The 17825-nt window shown below is 40.8% G+C and overlaps 1 protein-coding gene across 7 annotated transcripts in view; it reads right to left on the bottom strand.

The window, feature by feature from the left end:
* Nucleotides 1-17825, bottom strand: part of ATRX (ATRX chromatin remodeler) — a 164173-nt gene that overhangs the window by 88453 nt on the left and 57895 nt on the right. For 4 of the 7 annotated variants that reach the window (XM_060249503.1, XM_060249504.1, XM_060249507.1 and 1 more), the window contains 2 exons: nucleotides 6180-6255; nucleotides 174-310 (listed from right to left, as the gene is read on the bottom strand). In XM_060249503.1, the coding sequence (XP_060105486.1) occupies nucleotides 174-310; nucleotides 6180-6255 (213 nt within the window). The remainder of the gene's footprint in view (nucleotides 1-173; nucleotides 311-6179; nucleotides 6256-17825) is intronic. The other 3 variants (XM_060249505.1, XM_060249506.1, XM_060249509.1) reach the window with 1 other exon arrangement.

Genomic DNA, 17825 nt, shown 5'->3' with positions numbered 1-17825 from the left:
ATTTAATTGCTCATCAACTAAAGCAGACTGGTAATGGTGAGCAAGCACACTGCCGCTTGGGGTCAATATTTAAGGGAATCACAGATTTTGCAGATATAGTATTGATACGACTATAACTAAGCACACACACGTTGACATTACGGTGAATTCAGAAAACGGTGCTGCTCTCTGACGCTTACCACTGACACCCTGGTTTCCACTTGGCTTTTCTGACTTCTTTTTCCCATCATCAGACTCTTCATCAGAAGAAACATCTTCCTCGGAGGAAATATTGGCTTTGATTTCTTCTAAAAGCATTTTCTTGGCAATTCTTTGAAGCAAGACAAAAAAAGGCATGTATTCCATTGGTTCAACAATAAAAATAGAATAAATGATGAACGTTGTCACACAGTTGGATAATGCAAGTCCTCCTAGCTTAAAGCTGAGCAAGATTAAATGGATGGAAACGAAACACCTTGGTAACAGAAGCGCACCTCAGTGCATCAGCCTGCTTGAAGAAGGAAAAGTATTTGAGAAGTCTACCTCGTCTCTGTTGCAGAGGTGGCCCTGCGATCTGGCTGTGCCTCCCTGTTTCCCTGCAGCATCACCCTCCTGCCTCATCATCCTACCTCAACATTTAGCATTTAATGGGGGCAGAAGTGCCATAGGCTATAGGCATGCCATGCCACATCTTGACTGCCATTGTAAGCCCCTTTAAGCAATCCCAAACCAGTTCTGAGGTTGCTGGGAGGGGGCACAGAGCTCTTTGGACTCAAAGAACAAGTTATTTAAAAAATCCAGGCCGCAATCTTTAAGCACCTAAATGTCATTGTCACCATCACACTGGCATTTTCTCACAAGCTCTGACCCAAAAAAGCATCAACGGTCTACCCCAGACTATGTGATATAAAGGGGGCGGGGGAGTACTTTTATCAACACCTATTACAGTAGCGAGTTGCAAGAGATTTAAGGAACAAAATGCAGATTCAAATAGTATGCAGGATTCTACAGGTGTGCAGGCAAACACTGTCTCATGTGAAGATTCAAAAAGAACAACAATTTGTGCAGCACTGTGAAAAAAAACCAATAATCACTTTATATTTTGAAAGAAATTGGTCTATGGATATTTGGAAAGAGATTAAACTTGCTGGTTACATCCTAACCTAGAACGAATTGATAGAGGTGCTATCAGTTCAGGCATCCCTGTGATAGGGCATAGAATGGGCCAACCTGTCATGGTGTCTGTGTTGTTCCCCAGCGAGCGGAGTGCTCATTTACAATAAAGGGTGGGCTGCCATGTTCTAACACCCCTTCCCCCTTCTCAAAAGAAGGATCTCATTGCTTGCTGGGGCTTGTGGAGCGGCTGCTGGTGGTGTTTTTAAATCGTGGCCACACAAACCATCAGGATTTAGAAATAGTCTCTTAGCACAATCTTCTACTTTAATTCTTCTGCTACAACAAGAAGTGGAGAAGCAACCCTGCCCTCTGCCCCTTACTGGGATGAACGTACATGCAGTGGTGGATGTGGGCAGCAAGGAGATGCTTCCTGATCTTAGTTTATGGTAAAAAGCACACAGGCTACCCGTCACTAACTGTTATATACCTACGGGCACAACAAAATGAAACTACCCAGCTCAGCCCCAGACGCAACATTCTGGGACAGTTTTCTGGCTCGGTCATCTGCTGTTCAGCATTCTGAAGGAACAATACCCATGTTATAATAAAGTATCCAAGTTAAAATATATCACAGACCAGGGGTGTCAAACATCTGGCCCAGGGGCCAGATTAGGCTCACAAGAGGGCTCCTATCAGGCCCATGAACAAGTCTGCTTCCTTCTCCCATTCTCGCTTCTTTCTGTATCACAGCTTGATTTGCCAGGAATTCTCAATTGCACAGAAGCTACAGAACAAAGCCTCTATATTCCCTATTGGCTGAGGCTCCTCTCTTGGGGAGGAAGTGGGGGAAGGGAGAGCTTGCTTTGATACTGACCACAATATTGCAAGAGTGCTAATATTTTAGGCATATTTTAAGTGTTTTGGGTTTTTTTAGAAATCTTTTGTGTTTGTCTGTGTCCTTTATAAAGTTTATCTCTCCGCTACCTGGCATTGCATTTTACGACACACCTGGCCCGGCCCAACAACATCTCATTTATGTCAGATCTGGCCTTCATAACAAATGAGTTTGACACCCCTGTTGTAGATGTTCTGCAAGAAGTTCTACTCCCGAGTGATTATGCTTTTCAAGGAGTCCCAGCTGCTGACACATGTGCCAAACATTTCTAGAGCTGAAGACAAGGAACTGGAGGAACCTTACAGGCATCTCCCAAAATTTACAAAAAATGACATTAGAATGTGTTTTCTTAAAAGCTTTTAAAAAGTCTTCTATTCCAAAAAGAACAAAAATGTTGTCAGCAACCCACTAAAAGACATGAGTTATTTTATAATCAAGCAACTGACGGGGGAGGCCATTATTACAATATATGAAGGGCCATTGCTCATAATTTAGCAAAGGGAATTTAACATTTGTGTGCATTTCCAAACTAGTAGTGAAGAGATACTCTTTTAGCACAGCAGTTCCTCACACTATCATCAGATTTTGAAAATTCACCACTTCCACCCCCCTCCAGTCTCACAAACCCCTTGGTGTGGCACAAGGCTGTCACCATGCCAAAAGAGGGAGGGAGGGAGGCTGGCTAAGATCTGCATATGACACTGGGATGCATCCCATTTGCAGAAGCAGACATGCAAAACACAAGCTTGACAAATAAACTATGCTCTTATTTTAATAGACAAAGCAAGGCAGTCAGAGTGGGGAATAAGGGCTGGCATTCAGCATAAAAGAAAATATAATTCAAAGATGTCTATCCAATATTAACATTGAGAACTTTTGTATTGAGAATTTTTGTATTGTTGAACCAAGCAGATGTTTATTTACCCCCAGCACATTGGTACATTCCCCACATGTATTCTTTAACCCACAGTTTACCAGCCAGGTAAACTAATTTCTTAAAGTTGTAAGCAAGATGTAATGTTAGTCACCACTGGCTTGAGCCTAACTCTGAGTGCTGAAACACGAATTGATAGAGGTCCTAATAAAAATGTAATGACTGCACAGGAAACAACATCCCATTTACTCAATGTTCTGTCCTACATCAAACACCAAGAGACATTTAACTGTATCCAATGCTAAGTCTTTGCAAAAAAAGGTGACATGATGAACCTAATTTCTGACCGTATCAGCTACTAAAACTATTAAAAGTGTATTTATTACATAAGAATTTCAACCTCATTGTGACCTATCAAGAAAAATGGGAGTCAATTAACCAAAATGTTCTTATCTCAAAAATAATTTTTTCCCTCCTGCAAGGAAGACATAAATTTGAGGAAATATAAACAGATGGACGAGCACTGGAGCTGGAAGGCATCAGTTCTATTCCAATTATGGCCAACAACATATTTTGATGCAGAGGATGAGCAGGTGGCCAACAAAATATGGTACAATCTTAATTTGGGTTGCCTTAGAAACAGATGCTTGACCACAACATAAAATTGATATTGTTTTAATCGACCTTCCATATTTTCTTCCTAGACAAGAATGATATTTGTGAAATACTTGTATATAAAAATGTGAGAAACGAAGGATTTTTGCTAATTCATAATGAACAAAATGGAACATCAGCAGTTCCCTGTATCAGAAACCATGGTTCTAAAACTTTTTTTTTTTTTTAGTGAACGCCAATTAAAACATTTGCATTCATACTACCAAAAACAGAAAAGCTTTCACCAGCTTTCAAATATCTGTCAGTACATCATTAGGACTGCCTAGTGGAAACATGTGACAACTAGACACACTTTGTTAATGGTTTCCATCATGTTTAACACATCTTAGCTTTAAACTAAGGGACCTTAGGAATATCTGACTGAAGGCTAGATGGGTAAAATATTAACAAAAATAAGAAGTTACCTATTATATCTTAGTGCATTTTTAAAAATATCTTAAATTAAATGCTTGGACGAGAAACATGTTTTACAAAAATTTATTGCATCCATGAAATACTTCAAAGGCATTGTGCATTAATACACTGCATATTTTAATGAACAAAAATAACTTCAAACATATTGAACAGCACTAGTGAAAAGATCAGACAAACCAATAAAGAAACAAATACACACCACAATAAAGTACAGCACTGTCTGTTATATTATGACCCACTAAAATATTGCACTCTGGCAAAGATGATTTCAACAATAGGAAACAAAGGATAGTTGTAGGTACTGTCCTTTAACATTGCTACAAATCTCTGGCATCATTCTTTGGCCTCAAAGGAAAAGATTTCTTGTCCTGTTTTTGTCTAAAAAGCAAGCAAAAATCTACATTTGCAAGCCTAAGCACATGCACTTGAAAGTTGAGGACTGATATTTCACAATGCAGGTCGGTGACTCCCAATTAGGAATAATCATTGCGGGGATCCAAACAGCCTTGTGCTCAACAGAAGCACTTCCCCCTGCACTGGGGCAACGCCAACCTCCCTTCCCAATTGCATGTACTTCCCTCACCCCCCCACCCAATCTGGAAGCAGCCTTAGGGGATGCAGTTGGAAAGGTAACTTGAAAAGCCCATATGTGCATGCAGGTGCCCTATACACAGGACCTTGCATTCCAACCAGTGCATGTGAGCATTGAACTGACTTAATTGCATATTCTTAATTCAGGTACAAAATGAAGTGCTTCAATACAGTGTAATTACAATTCAACCAATATTCTTCTGGTATACTGACAGAGACTATTTGCAGATGAAAACCAACTCTATTTAAGAGTAAAGTAGATTAATTCTTTCCTGCATTAACAATATGCACCCACCCCATTTAAAGCAATTCCAGGAAATCACTCTTACTATATAAATTTACTTTTCGGGTTAAAATATTTGTTCAGGGTTCATCAGCTAAATATTAAGAAATGAAGAATAGTATTCCACGCAAAACATCTAATGACTGATCTTCTACCTGAACTTATCAACTCAGTGCTTAGAAAACTCTAATAATTAAATAAAGAAGTATGATGACTAAAAAATTACAATACATTTTTCCAACAGTTCTCTTATCATTCTGTTCTGTCAACCCCTAAACAATGATCACTTTAAAATAAACTAATAAACATTTGTTTAAATGTTCTTTGTCAAGAGCAAGAAACGGCTAGATTAGCAGCATTTTTCTATTCTGGGTCCATATAGGATTGGAAATATTAACATTTATTTCAGATACAAACCAAAAATGTGTTTGTTCTTATGCAGACAAAAACAGTTGGTAGAAAACAGTTCTTAACCACATAAAGCTGATAACCAGACATTAAGCATGGGTGCTCTGAAAATAAGTACTCTCTAATCTTATAAATCGCCACCTAAAAATCCAGTTTCTTTTATGTTTTCTAGCTGACTGGCAATAATGTAGATTGCAGGATTTACGTATTAGGAGATTTGTAAGGCCTGCAAATCTAGAATTTTACTACAGAAATATTTTAACATTAAACTTTGAATACTATGTCTATGCACATGTTAAATAAAACATGCGGCTTCTGTCTTATTAATGCAAATAAAAATAGAAAATGCTGTAACAGCCACAAATGCAGTTATTAGATCAATGTCACTGTTTAGAAACAAAAAAGCCGATCAACCATCTGAGATACTACAAAGTGGATTTTATCAAAGTCCTGACCCACTGCTGGCTCCGCTTTCTAATCAAGTTTCAGTATAATGAAATAAAAATACTAATGGAAAGCTATTCAAGACTCAAAATGATGCTTGTCACAATACTGAACAGATGCTATTCTGCTTCTCCTATATGTGAAGGCAGCCTCATGAATCCAATAATCTTCTTAAAAATGTTACTGAATATACAATTTACACAAAAACCCACATTTTACACGGAAACATAAAACAGACAGTGCTGTAATGCATTTATAACACACCCTATGCAAGGTGTGTGAGTTAACACTTAAATGTACTTTCTTATTTTCTTTTCTTTCTGGGTTTTGGGGTTTGTTTTCTGGCTTCTCGTTCAAACTTGCGGGAAGCCCGTGAGCGAGTCTTTACAAGGCAGGCACTTCTGGTTTTTACAACCTGCTTGGTGTTCCGTTGGTTTCGTTTGCGCCCACGCCTAGGGTGTGTTATAATCTTTTTAAAGTCCTTATGGATGGAATCATACCTATTCTCAGGATCATCGTCATCATCTTCCTCCTCTTCCATTGGCACAGTCCCTGATTTACTGTCTCCTTCATCTCCTTGAGGGAAAAAAGGGTAAACTTTGATGTACACACATCAAATCCTACATATAAAAATCACCAATCTCTTTTAAAATTCAATATCAAAATTTCTTTAATTAGCAACACGTTATTTGATAAGACTGGTTACACAAACTGAAACCTAAAGTTATAATGCCAGCAAATACCATTTACATAATAATCACTGTTAGAAACAATCAGCTGATCAAATATGGTATCTGTAAAAAACAGGCAACATTGTATGGCTACTAGGGATGGGAACGGACTGGACCACAGAACTAAATTTGTCGTGGACTGGTGGCCGTTTGTGGCCCATTTGCCCAGTCCATGTGTTCATGATTTTCAATGGAACACCCATGAAATGCAATTTTTTTTTAAGGCTATCTGGTTTGGTCTGTGGGCCAGACAACCTGACATCGAGGAACTGTCAAGGCAACCAGAAGGGATGTTCTTCTACAGCCCTTCTGCAGCCTGGAAACACCAATAGTGGCCATCCAAAGCTTGATAGGCAGCTCTGGCTGCCAATAAGACAGCTCCCATTCTGCTCTATGGGAGCAGACTGCATCTGGAGATGAGTTGTAATCCAAAGCCAATCTGCACAAAACTTGGACGGAAGATCCAGGTGGGCAGCTGTGTTGGTCTGAAACAATAGAACAAAGTTAGAGTCTAATGGCACCTTTAAGATGAACAATATTTTATTCAGGGTAAGCTTTCGTATGAAAGTGTGCCTCTAACTTGGAGGGAAGGTGGAGGGGAAGCCCAGGAGGTCTGCTACAAGTTTGATGCTTCTAACTGGCAGGGGGGCTTTCTGACACACTCCTGTACCTGCAGCGGTGATTTTTGCAAAGAGCACTTTCCTGGAGGCACCTGCTTTGGGGGCAGTAACTCACCTCCCCTAAATCCAAACCTTATCAAACTTGAGAGCAGGTAGAGAAGACGACAGCAGATTTATACCCCAACTTTCTCTCTGAATCAGGGACTCAGAGCGGCTTACAATGTCCTATATCTTCTCCCCCCACAGCAGACACTCTGTGAGGTGGGTGGGGCTGAGAAACCTCTCACAGAAGTTGCCCTTTCAAGGACAATTCCTGTGATAGCTATGGCTAACTCAAGGCCATTCAAGCAGCTGCAAGTGGAGGAATGGGGAATCATACCTGGTTCTCCCAGGTAAGAGTCAGCACACTTAACCACTGCACCGAACTGGCTCTAGTCAACTGGAGACTTGTTGCAAGTTTGGCATTTCTAGCACATGGAGGGGCCCCATTCTACCATATCCCAAAATCACAAACTGGTCTGTTAAACAAGTTTGTGAAAATTCATGGTCTGTGAAACCTCCATTTTTCTGGTCTGTGCCCATCCATAGTGGCTACTTCTAACATTCAAGAATGGCTCAGATGCCCATAGTGCCCTGCAATGCCATAGTGGGGGCATCAGATGTGTGCATTCTCTAGTCTACACCACACTATATAAACCATAGTATGAACTAGGCACTACTGTGTCGTAGGACACACACTCTTGGTTGGCACAATATTCCATCCTCCTTTAAAAGAGGAAGCAGGATCACACAAATCGGGGCTCCACACATACCATTTCATAAACTGGTCATGGTGTTTTGTACGCAAGGTGGGAAACAGAACACACACACACACAAAACTGCATCCTGGAATGACAAGAAGCATGTGAAATAGGTTCAAGAGCCTTGCAGTCCCCTAGGGCGCATAATTAAATATTTCTGCAGTCCTTTTCTTGAGACCTGCCATAAATGTTTTAAGTAAAATATTACACATTAAAAATCCTCATTTTGGCACTGAATAGTAGCAGCAATGTCCTTGCTGACAATGTATCGTTCAGTAGCAGCAACACTCTTGCTGACAGTGCACTATTTGCATGAGCTCAGGGTTACCAAGTCAGTTCTTCAACCAAGAAAGAGGAGGGCTACGAAACCTTCTGGCAGAAGCCAAACGGCCCTTGGGCAGTGCAGCAGGAGTCCACCATTCTGACCTTTGGTCTCTCAACTCCTCCATGCTCTGGGGGGATAGAGCGGGTGTGTGTGTAAAAAGAGGCATGAAAGATGATTTCTGAGCCTCTTTCATCTCTCCTCCCTTCCAATATACCTGATTACCACAGTAACATCTGATTACATCTGTGGGACTCTGATCCCACAGATTCGCTGCTGAACAAATCAACAAATCACTTGTGTACACTAAAATGGGTTTTGGATAATCTAAGCATTAACAGCAAACTATACTATGTAACACTAACAATTCAGTGATAAAGATATATAAACACTCTACTACCTATATATGCTTGGCACAACCCTAACTGCAACCTAAGAGAGCCAGCTTGGTGTAGTGGTTAAGTGCACAGAGTCTTATCTGGGAGAACCAGGTTTGATTCCCCACTCCTCCACATGCACCTGCTGATGTGACTTTGGGTCAGTCACAAGTTCTCTCAGAGATGTTCTTGAAAGAGCTCTCAGCCCCACCTACCTCACAGGGAGTTAGTCTGTTCTGGGGAGGAGAATCTCTCTGGGACTCCTTCAGGTAGTGAAGGGTGGGAATAAATCCAATCTCTTATTCTCCTCTTCTTCTAAAACCTAAAGACTTCTCTTCCCTAGCACTGAATTACACCAAGAATAATAAGTATACCAAAGTGACTAGCTAATTTTCAGCATTACCAAAACATGTTATTTTATAACAGAAATCAATATTTGTTTAAAACATACCACACTGGTAATCAGGTTTTACCCCACATGGCTCTCAGTTAGGATTTCCCCCCTACTGCCCATCCTCTCCTTTACAATTACGCTATCAAAAGGAAAGCATGTCATTTTATATTACATATACAAATGTAATCACAGAGCCAGCATGTGATAGTACGTATATAGCAGGGACCCCCAACTTGATGCCCATGGGTGCCAAAGCACCTTCTAATACCTTTTCTAGCGCACTGGGAGGTTTTAGAAAGTGGGTGGTACCTTTCACCCAGGTGGTCCTTTCACCCAGAAAGGCTTCTGATTGGCTGTGCAGATTTTTAAAAAACGTTGCTTTGGAAGCAGCTGCCACCACAATATGCAATCTTCACTGTATGAAATCAAGCTGGGGGCAACCTTTATGTAGCTGCCTCCACCTCCTGCATCAGCCATTTTTGGGCTTGCACCCACCATTTCCACCCTGCCATCAAATCGCAGTCAAATTACGGCAACTTTGTATGGTTTCCAAGTCAGAAGACATTCAGAGGTGGTTGGCTCCATCTCATGACCTGGCTATTCCCTGCTGGCTGCTCATCCAAATCCTAGGTAGCCCTGACTCTGCTTAGCTCCCAAGATCCGAGGAGATGTGGCCAGATTGGGCTATCCAAGTTGCATCAGAATTCCAAGGGCTGGGGACCCCTGGCAGAAAGTGACAGAGTGGGGAAACCAGGTGGCTTATCAGGGCTCTTTTGTAGAAAAAGCCCAGCATGAACTCATTTGCATGTTAGGCCACACCCCTGGCACCAAGCCAGCCGGAACTGTGTTCATGCTCAAAAAAACGTCCTGTGGTTTATAAATACTTGTATTAATTTAAAACATTCACATCACCCTTTCCATTATCAACATTCAAGGAACATTCCAAATATCAGCAAAATAAAAACACAAAACAATTCAATGATTAAAAACAACAACAACTATACTTATCCCGGTCTAAGCTGCAGATATAAAGGAGTCAATATTTAAAATAAACTATAAACCACATACTACAAGGTATACCTGTTCTGTTCTGAGTCTCAAGACCTGGGGAACGTTTGAAGTCCTGTATTTACAGAATTCCTATCAAACTGGGTGAAAGTCTACTGAATGAGAACCCTGAAGCATCACTGAGGTGCAAAACAAAGTCTCAAGTTGTGGACAAAAATATTTCCATTGCCCTACTTGTCCTCCTGAGCTGTGACTGACCCAGGGTCACCCAGCTGGCTTCACGTGAAGGAGGTGCAGATTCAAATCCGGTTCTCCACATTAGAGTCCACCACTGTTAACCACTACACCATGCCGGCTCTCTGCTTATGCAACACCATGTTCTGCATTGTTTAATATACATCCAGTTCTTTATGCTCCTGGGTCCTATTACATTGCTATGTATTCATAATATTGACTGCATTGAACTACACTAGGTAACGGGCCTTGAGTCTCAGTGAGAAAGGAGGACTGTAAATAGATAATGAAAGACCAGTTTTAAGTTCATGAGCGCTGCCATGGCTCAAGAGATGCTTTGAGGCAGACTGGACACCGAGGATGTGCCCGTTTTTTGGAACACGCTCGTGGCCTTGCTTCCCTGAGCTACTGATGCAGGCAGCATCAAGGAGAGCACAAGGGCCTTTGTCCCTGGCCTCTCTTTGGCACAGATGACAATTTTGTCTGTATCAAAATTGTCAATAAATATTTGAAAGTCAATTCTCTCTATCAGGTAAAAATCATGTCCTTATAGGGTACCAGCCATATTCTGTGCTACGAGCCAACAAATAGCTGGCAATGTTCATCTACTAGAGCTCTGTTGAAGAACTCTCCGCATATGCAGACATGGTACTGAAGCCAAGGACAAGAAACATACTTTTAAAAACCAAAGCTATGTTGCTATTTTCTGCCAGAGTCCATACCCTACAACATACAGAGCAAGAATTCTCCTTGCTCTTTCAAAAAAAGGCAATGTACAGGCATTTTCAGACAATAGCACTGTCAAGAATTCTGGGATTATCTAGGCAGCGACAATGCTTTTTTTGACACCGCAATGTTTCTATCTGCCTTTCCTCCCCCTCCTACTGACCAAGTGGAAATATGCAAGGACCTTTTCACAAGTTCCATTAAGACAGGGGTGTCAAAATGAAGCCCATGAGCCACACCCATCCCCTGCATGGCTAATATAAGTCCTGCGAGCAACTGGCTGTCTCCTGCTTCCTTCTCTCAGCCGCTACTGCTGCTGTGCCACCAAGCCTCTCTGAGGGGGAAGGAAAAAGAGAGCGCACGCACATGCGCCAGAGGAAAAACTCCCTTCACTTAGGCTGCTTTCTTCCAAACATCTCTTCCCTCCTTTGGGGAGGAAGCGAGGGGAAGGAAAAAGAGAGCACATGTCTGTGCACCAGAAAAAAAGCTCCCTCCACTGGGGCTGCTGGTGTGTTGCCAAGGAGGGAGGTGGAAGGAAAGACAGAGAGCATGCAAGAAAAGGGAATCCCATGGCACCTTTAAGACCAAATGAGTTTTATTCCTGGTATAAGCTTTCCTACACACACAAACACTTCTTTTTGGGGGGGGGGGGGAAGGACACTCTTCTGACAACCCCTACAGTTTACTTTGGGACCTGATCTCACACATACACACAGACATGTTGAGAAAGAAAGGCGGCAGGAAAGAGATGTATCTGGGATACAGGGACTTAAAGAGAAATTATGCTGACTTATTCTGAAAAGTTCTTAAAGATTAGATTTCTGTGTGCCTACCTGGGATTTTATTTCCTTTCAAAAGACCCCATTAGGAACTGCAACACTTTGATCGGATTCCATGGTTTAATGACTGGATGTAGATGGCTAGGTATTTAAAAATACATTTATGGTTCCATATATTCCAGTTCTACACAGTCTTCCTCTCTCTCCTCTCACCTTGCTGGCTGCCTTTCTTTACATTAAACCCACCTCCACTTTTTAAACTTTTTATTATCATCTCTAGGGGCGAAGAGATTTTGTCCAGTCTGAAAGCCACACATTGTTTTACTTGGAGAGATCCCCCCCCCTTCCAGTTCTAACAGATAAAAATAATAAAAGAAACGTAACGGCACAGCTTACAATCATTATTAATGGATAGAAACAAGGGTCCAGTAGCCCCTTAACGATGAAAAAAACTGTGGTAGGGCATAAGCTTTTAAGAGTCACTACTGACTTCTTCAGATACAGCTGGAACGTGAGCCCATCCGTCATATTATGACTGTGATCCACCCTGAGCCCGCATGGGAATGGGTGGAATACAAATTAACCAAATAAATAAATATCTTGGGAGTGTGAAGTGACTGCAGATGCCAAATAACAATAGTGGCTAATGGGAGGTAATTGGAGAAGAAATATAGATCTCAATGCATCCCAGATGCATTGAGCTTCATTATCAATTGCAATTCTGCTCTCTAATCTCCCTCAGAACTTACTTTGCAAGAGAACTGCTACTCTTAGGTCAGCAAAAAAAAGATTAAAATGTTCCCCCACTGGTTTTTGAATGTTGTGGTTTCTTATAGCTGTAGAAAGAGTAAGAGTCCGGTAGCGCCTTGAAAACAACATTTATGGCAGAGTATGACCTTCTGTCAGCCACTGCTCACCTCTTCAGACTCCTGTCCATTTATTCTTTGCATCCTCCCAGACTATACAGAGACCTAAGTTTCCTGTTTCATTATCAACTATGATATATCTCCACACCTACTACCCCTCTGCATATCACACCTAATTCAATCAAGTCTACTGACATTCAGCATCTTAAATCATCTTTATAAAGTCTGTATCTTCAGTGGCTGCTATTACATTTCATGGCACACCTGGTCCAGCCAGAAAAAGTGACATTTCTGTCAAATCTGGCCCTCAGAACAAATGAGTACAACGCTCTGCATTAAAGCTTCCTACACAAGTTGGTCACATGACTTATACTAGCATTTTTGCTTCCCTTCTTTGGAAATGCAATTTTATAAACATATAAATAAGTTTCATATCGCCAAGAAAATCTCCCCAATTTTTGATAAGAAAAAACATAGCTGGCCCATACTCAACAGCATTATACTGAAAAATTCATTAATGATCAACCTTCAAATATTTGAGGAATTACACCCAATAAATCTTCTTACATCATCATATTGGAACAGGTGGCTGTTTCAAAGTTTGAGGGAGCAATTTGCCATACTTTCTGAACAAGGAACCTTGATTTCAGTAAGGCTTTTGATAAGGTTCCACATAATATTCTTGTTGACAAGCTGGTAATATGTGGTTTGGATCCTATTACTTTTAGGTAGATCTGAAACTGGTTGAGAGATTGCACCCGAAGAGTGCTTGTGAATGCTTACTCATCCTCTTGGAGAGAAGTGACAAGTAGAGCACCTCAAGGATTCTGTCCTGGGACCTGTTCTAATATCTTTATAAATAGGCATTTCTGAAACTTGGTGGGATGACACAAACAACTGGAATATTAGGATTCAGGGGTACAACTTATTTAAAAGGGACAGACAAATAAGGAAGAGTAGAGGCATAACATTATATGTCAAGGAGGTATATATCTGTGAGGAAATATGTGAATGTGAGCATGGCAGTTCAGCTGACAGTCCATGGGTAAAAAATTTAAAATAAAGAAATAACTTTACCACAGTCCATGGGTAAAAATTTTAAAATTAAGAAATAGTGATATTATGGTGGAGGGTCTGCTATAGACCACCAAGCCAGGCAGAGGACTTAGATGAGATACTCCTACAACAGGGAGTTCAAGAGGGGAAGGAATTCCTTATAAGTGGGTGGGAGTTTCTTAAAAGCAAAATATTAAAGGCACAATCGCAAACAATTCCTATGAGGAGGAAAAATGGGAGGAGCCTAAAGAAGCCAAGGTGGCTCCATAAACAGTTCTCTAAATTTAAGAAATGGGCAGAGGATCTTATAAGCAAGTATGAGCTTATGCTAGTGCAAGATGCTACAAACAACAAAAATGGGTTATTTTCTTATGTACAAAGTAAGAAGAAGAACAAGGACATGGTAGGCCCATTATGGGGAAAGTGAAATTGACTCTGATCATGTCATCCTGTGGTATACCACTGACCCAGAGTCGCATATTTCCAGCAGTCCTGTTGGGCCTCCAACAAGAACACAATAGAGACAAGGGCCACTAGGACACCAGAGGTCCCACTAAGAATGTGCATTCTGTTGAAGATGCAAGTTGAGTTACTCTCAAGCGAAGAACCAGAGCTGTATACTAAGCCAATGTCTTCCCCTGCTATCGCTTGCCTTTTTCCCCTTCAAGTCCAGAGTACTGTCTAGAAAGCATAGACCTGTTGAAGATAAAATGAGTTAGGTCTAGTCTGTGCCTAGAGGAGAGACTTATTGGGAAAACTATGTTCACCACCTTGAGGTCCATGAAGGAAGAAAGGCTACTTAGAAACTGTTAAATGTAATACATTTTCTTTATAGGTATGACACACTATCCACTTCCTCCCTAAGACACTAGATCTTCCCTCCAGTTTTCTATTCCTCTCACCAATTAAGCAGCCCTGGTAACATTCTCTTCTCCCCTGAAGAAACTTTAGCTGTCCCACCCTGTCAGTAAGATATATTTGAACTATTGGCTCAACCCAGGAATCTAAGGGAAGGAATGGGATCACCCTTAAATCCTTAAAAATGGTACCTGAGATGCTTTTAAAATTCAAAAATAACAAAAGGTTTTATTTAACATCAAGGTGAAACGTCAATTGAAATTAGGGTGAAATTACTGAGGTAAAACTAGTACAAGCACAACATTTTGCTCTTATAGATCAGGTTAATGAGAGATTCTTAATCTATTCACAGTTACTTAGATCCTTATATTAAGAGGCTTTTGTTCCAGTACTTTCCCAAACACCCTAGTTCACTTTATTTGAATTACTGCTAACTCTTTTGGTGCCCAGAAGACTGGTACAATCTTCCAAGTACTCAACCCCCTTCTCTTAAAATACAGTACGCTTCTTGAGTTCACTGACTTTTAAGGTCTCCACAGGCTAATCACACCAGACCAGGGATCTCTGTACTTCTATTTGACTGCGTAGGGAATCTTTTCTCTCCTGAGAAGATCTAGCCCCTTTCCTTTGGCCTCAATGGGAATCTTCTGTACTACCCAAACTTCCTTGCCAAATTTCCCCCCATTTCTCTGTCTGTGTTCAAACTGCTCACAGCTAATGCTGAATTCAAACTGTGCTTGTCAAGGTACAATTCTGACTCTAAACCCTTTTTTGATCAGGGCGACAGGCAGACTGTCTCAGTACACATCTCTTCTCAATTAAGGCAGGAATGTGACTGACTCTCCTCAGCATCCAGTTCTCTCAAGATTTATTTTGCTCAGCTAAAACTAACCAATTAAGATTGCTTAGGGCAACCTGTCAATCAAGGGTCTCTGGTTCTATGAACAATTAACCTCTCACAGTCCTTTAGTTGTTGGCACAGCACTTCTAAGCCTCTTCAAAAGTGCAGTCCATCACAACAGAACATAATATATATTTCAGTTCACATGAGGTATAACAAACAGGAGGAACAGAAAGTCCTAATATTGGAAGGGGACTATGACCTAGTAGGCATTGCTGAAACTTGGTGGGATGACACTCACAATTCAAATATTAGGATTCAGAAGTACAACTTGTTTAAAAGGAGCAGACAAATAAGGAAGGGCAGAGGCATAACATTATATGTGAAGGAGGTATATACTTGTTGAGGAAATACGTGTATTCGAGTGTGAGAGTTCAGTTGAGAGTCTTTGGGTAAAAATAAAAGGAGTAAAAAATAACAGTACTATTATGGTGGGGGGCTCTGCTATAGACCACCAGGCAGAGGACTTAGATGAGATACTCCTACAAAAGACTGCAAAGTTCTCAAAGAGAAGGGACACAGTGGTCATGGGAGATTTCAACTACCCGGATGGACATCTGTTGGAAGTCCAACTCTGCTATAAACAAAAGGTCAAATAAATTCCTGACCTCTCTTGCTGACAACTTCATTTACCAGAAAGCAGAGAAGGAAACAAGGGGATCTGCTATCTTGGACTCAATTCTCATCAACAGGGAAGAACTGGTTGATGAGGTGGAAGTAGTGGGTATGTGATTTTGGAATTTACAGTCTTGGGGGAAATGAACAGCTATAAGTATGAGACATATAGAATAGACTTCAGGAAAGCAAATTTTGAAAGTTATGCCGAGTAAAATCACATAGTAAGGAACAGGGCTTTTTTGGTAGCACGAACTCCTTTGCATATTAGACCATACACCCCTGAAATAGCCTGTCCTCCTAGAGCTTACAGTAGGGCCTGTATTAAGAGCCCTGTAAGTTCTTGGAGGATAGGCTAAATCAAGTGTGTATGGCCTAATATGCAAAGGAGTTCCTGCTACAAAAAAAGTCTAGCATGAAATACTTAAGGAGAAGGACGTTGAAGAGGGATGAGAGTTTCTTAATAGTGAAATACTGAAGGCACAATCACAAACAATTCCTATGAGAAGGAAAAATGGGAGGAGCTTAAAGATGCCAAAGTGGCTCCATAAATAGCTCTCTAAGACTTGAGAAATAAAGAAGACTCATTTAGGAAATGGAAGGAGAGTCTTATAACCAAGGATGAATATAAACAAATAACCAGTACAAATAACCCCACTCCTCCACTTGCATCTGCTGTAATGACTTTGTGTCAGCCATAGTTCTCGTAGGAGTTGTCCTTGAAAGGGCAGCTGCTCTAAGAGCTCTCTCAGCCCCACCTACCTCACAGGGTGTCTTGTTGTGGGCAGGGAGAGAGGTAAAAAGGAGATTGTGACCGCTCAGATTCAGCATATAGGGCGGGATATAAATCCAATATCATCTTCTTCTTGCAGACAGTTAGGAAAGCTAATGCTCAGTATGAACTTAGGCTAACGAGAAATGCTAAATCCCAGAAAAGGGTTATTTTCTTATGTGCAAAGTAAGAAAAAGAGCAAGGGCATGGTAGGCCCATTGCAAGGACAGGAAAATGAAATTATAACAGGTGATGAAGAAAGGGCAGAACTGCTCAATTCTTACTTTTCCTCAGTCTTCTCTTGTGAGGAAAAAAGTGCTCAACATGGCAAAAAAAGAACAAATGATGAGGGAAGGGAGTAGCAGCCTAGGATCAGCACAGGTATTACATAAACACCTAGTTACTTTAAATGGAAGTAAGTGCTTGGGGTCAAATGAACTGTATCCAAGGGTACTACAATAACTTGTGGACGTAATTTCCGAGCCTCTGGCCATTATTTTTGAGAATTCTTGGAGAATGGGTGAAGTGCCAGAAGACTGGCAATGGGCAAATGTCCCCATCTTCAAGAAGGGGTAAAAGAAGGACTCAAATAACTACCAACCCATCTATACATCTATACCGGGAAAAGTTTAAAAACAAATCATCAGTCAGTCCTATTACATTTAGAAAGGAGAGCTGTGATTTCTCAAGAACAAGTAATGTCAGACTAACCTTATCCCTTTTTTTGAGAAAGTTACTACCTTATTGGAACAAGGGAATGCTGTAGACAGGATTTGTCTTGTTTCTAGTAAGGCTTTTGATAAGGTTTCACATACTATTATTGTTGACAAGTTGGTAAAATGTGGTTTGGATCTTGTTACTGTTAGATGGATCTGCAACTGGATGGCTAAGACTGCTTATAAAAGGTCCTCGTCCTCCTTGAGGGAAGTGTCAATTGGAGTGCCTCAAGGATCTGTTTTTTTATTTTGGGACCGGTTTTGTTGAACATCTTTATAAATAAGTTGGATGAAGGAATAGAGGGAATGCTTATTAAAGTTGTAGATGGTATTAAATTGGGTTGGGGAACAAATACAGTAGATTACAAAAG

The sequence above is a fragment of the Heteronotia binoei genome, chromosome 11, assembly GCF_032191835.1.
Source record: "Heteronotia binoei isolate CCM8104 ecotype False Entrance Well chromosome 11, APGP_CSIRO_Hbin_v1, whole genome shotgun sequence".
NCBI classification, from domain to species: Eukaryota; Metazoa; Chordata; class Lepidosauria; order Squamata; family Gekkonidae; genus Heteronotia; species Heteronotia binoei.
Note: the sequence above shows the minus strand (reverse complement) of the source record. Positions and strands in the feature narration are given on the sequence as shown.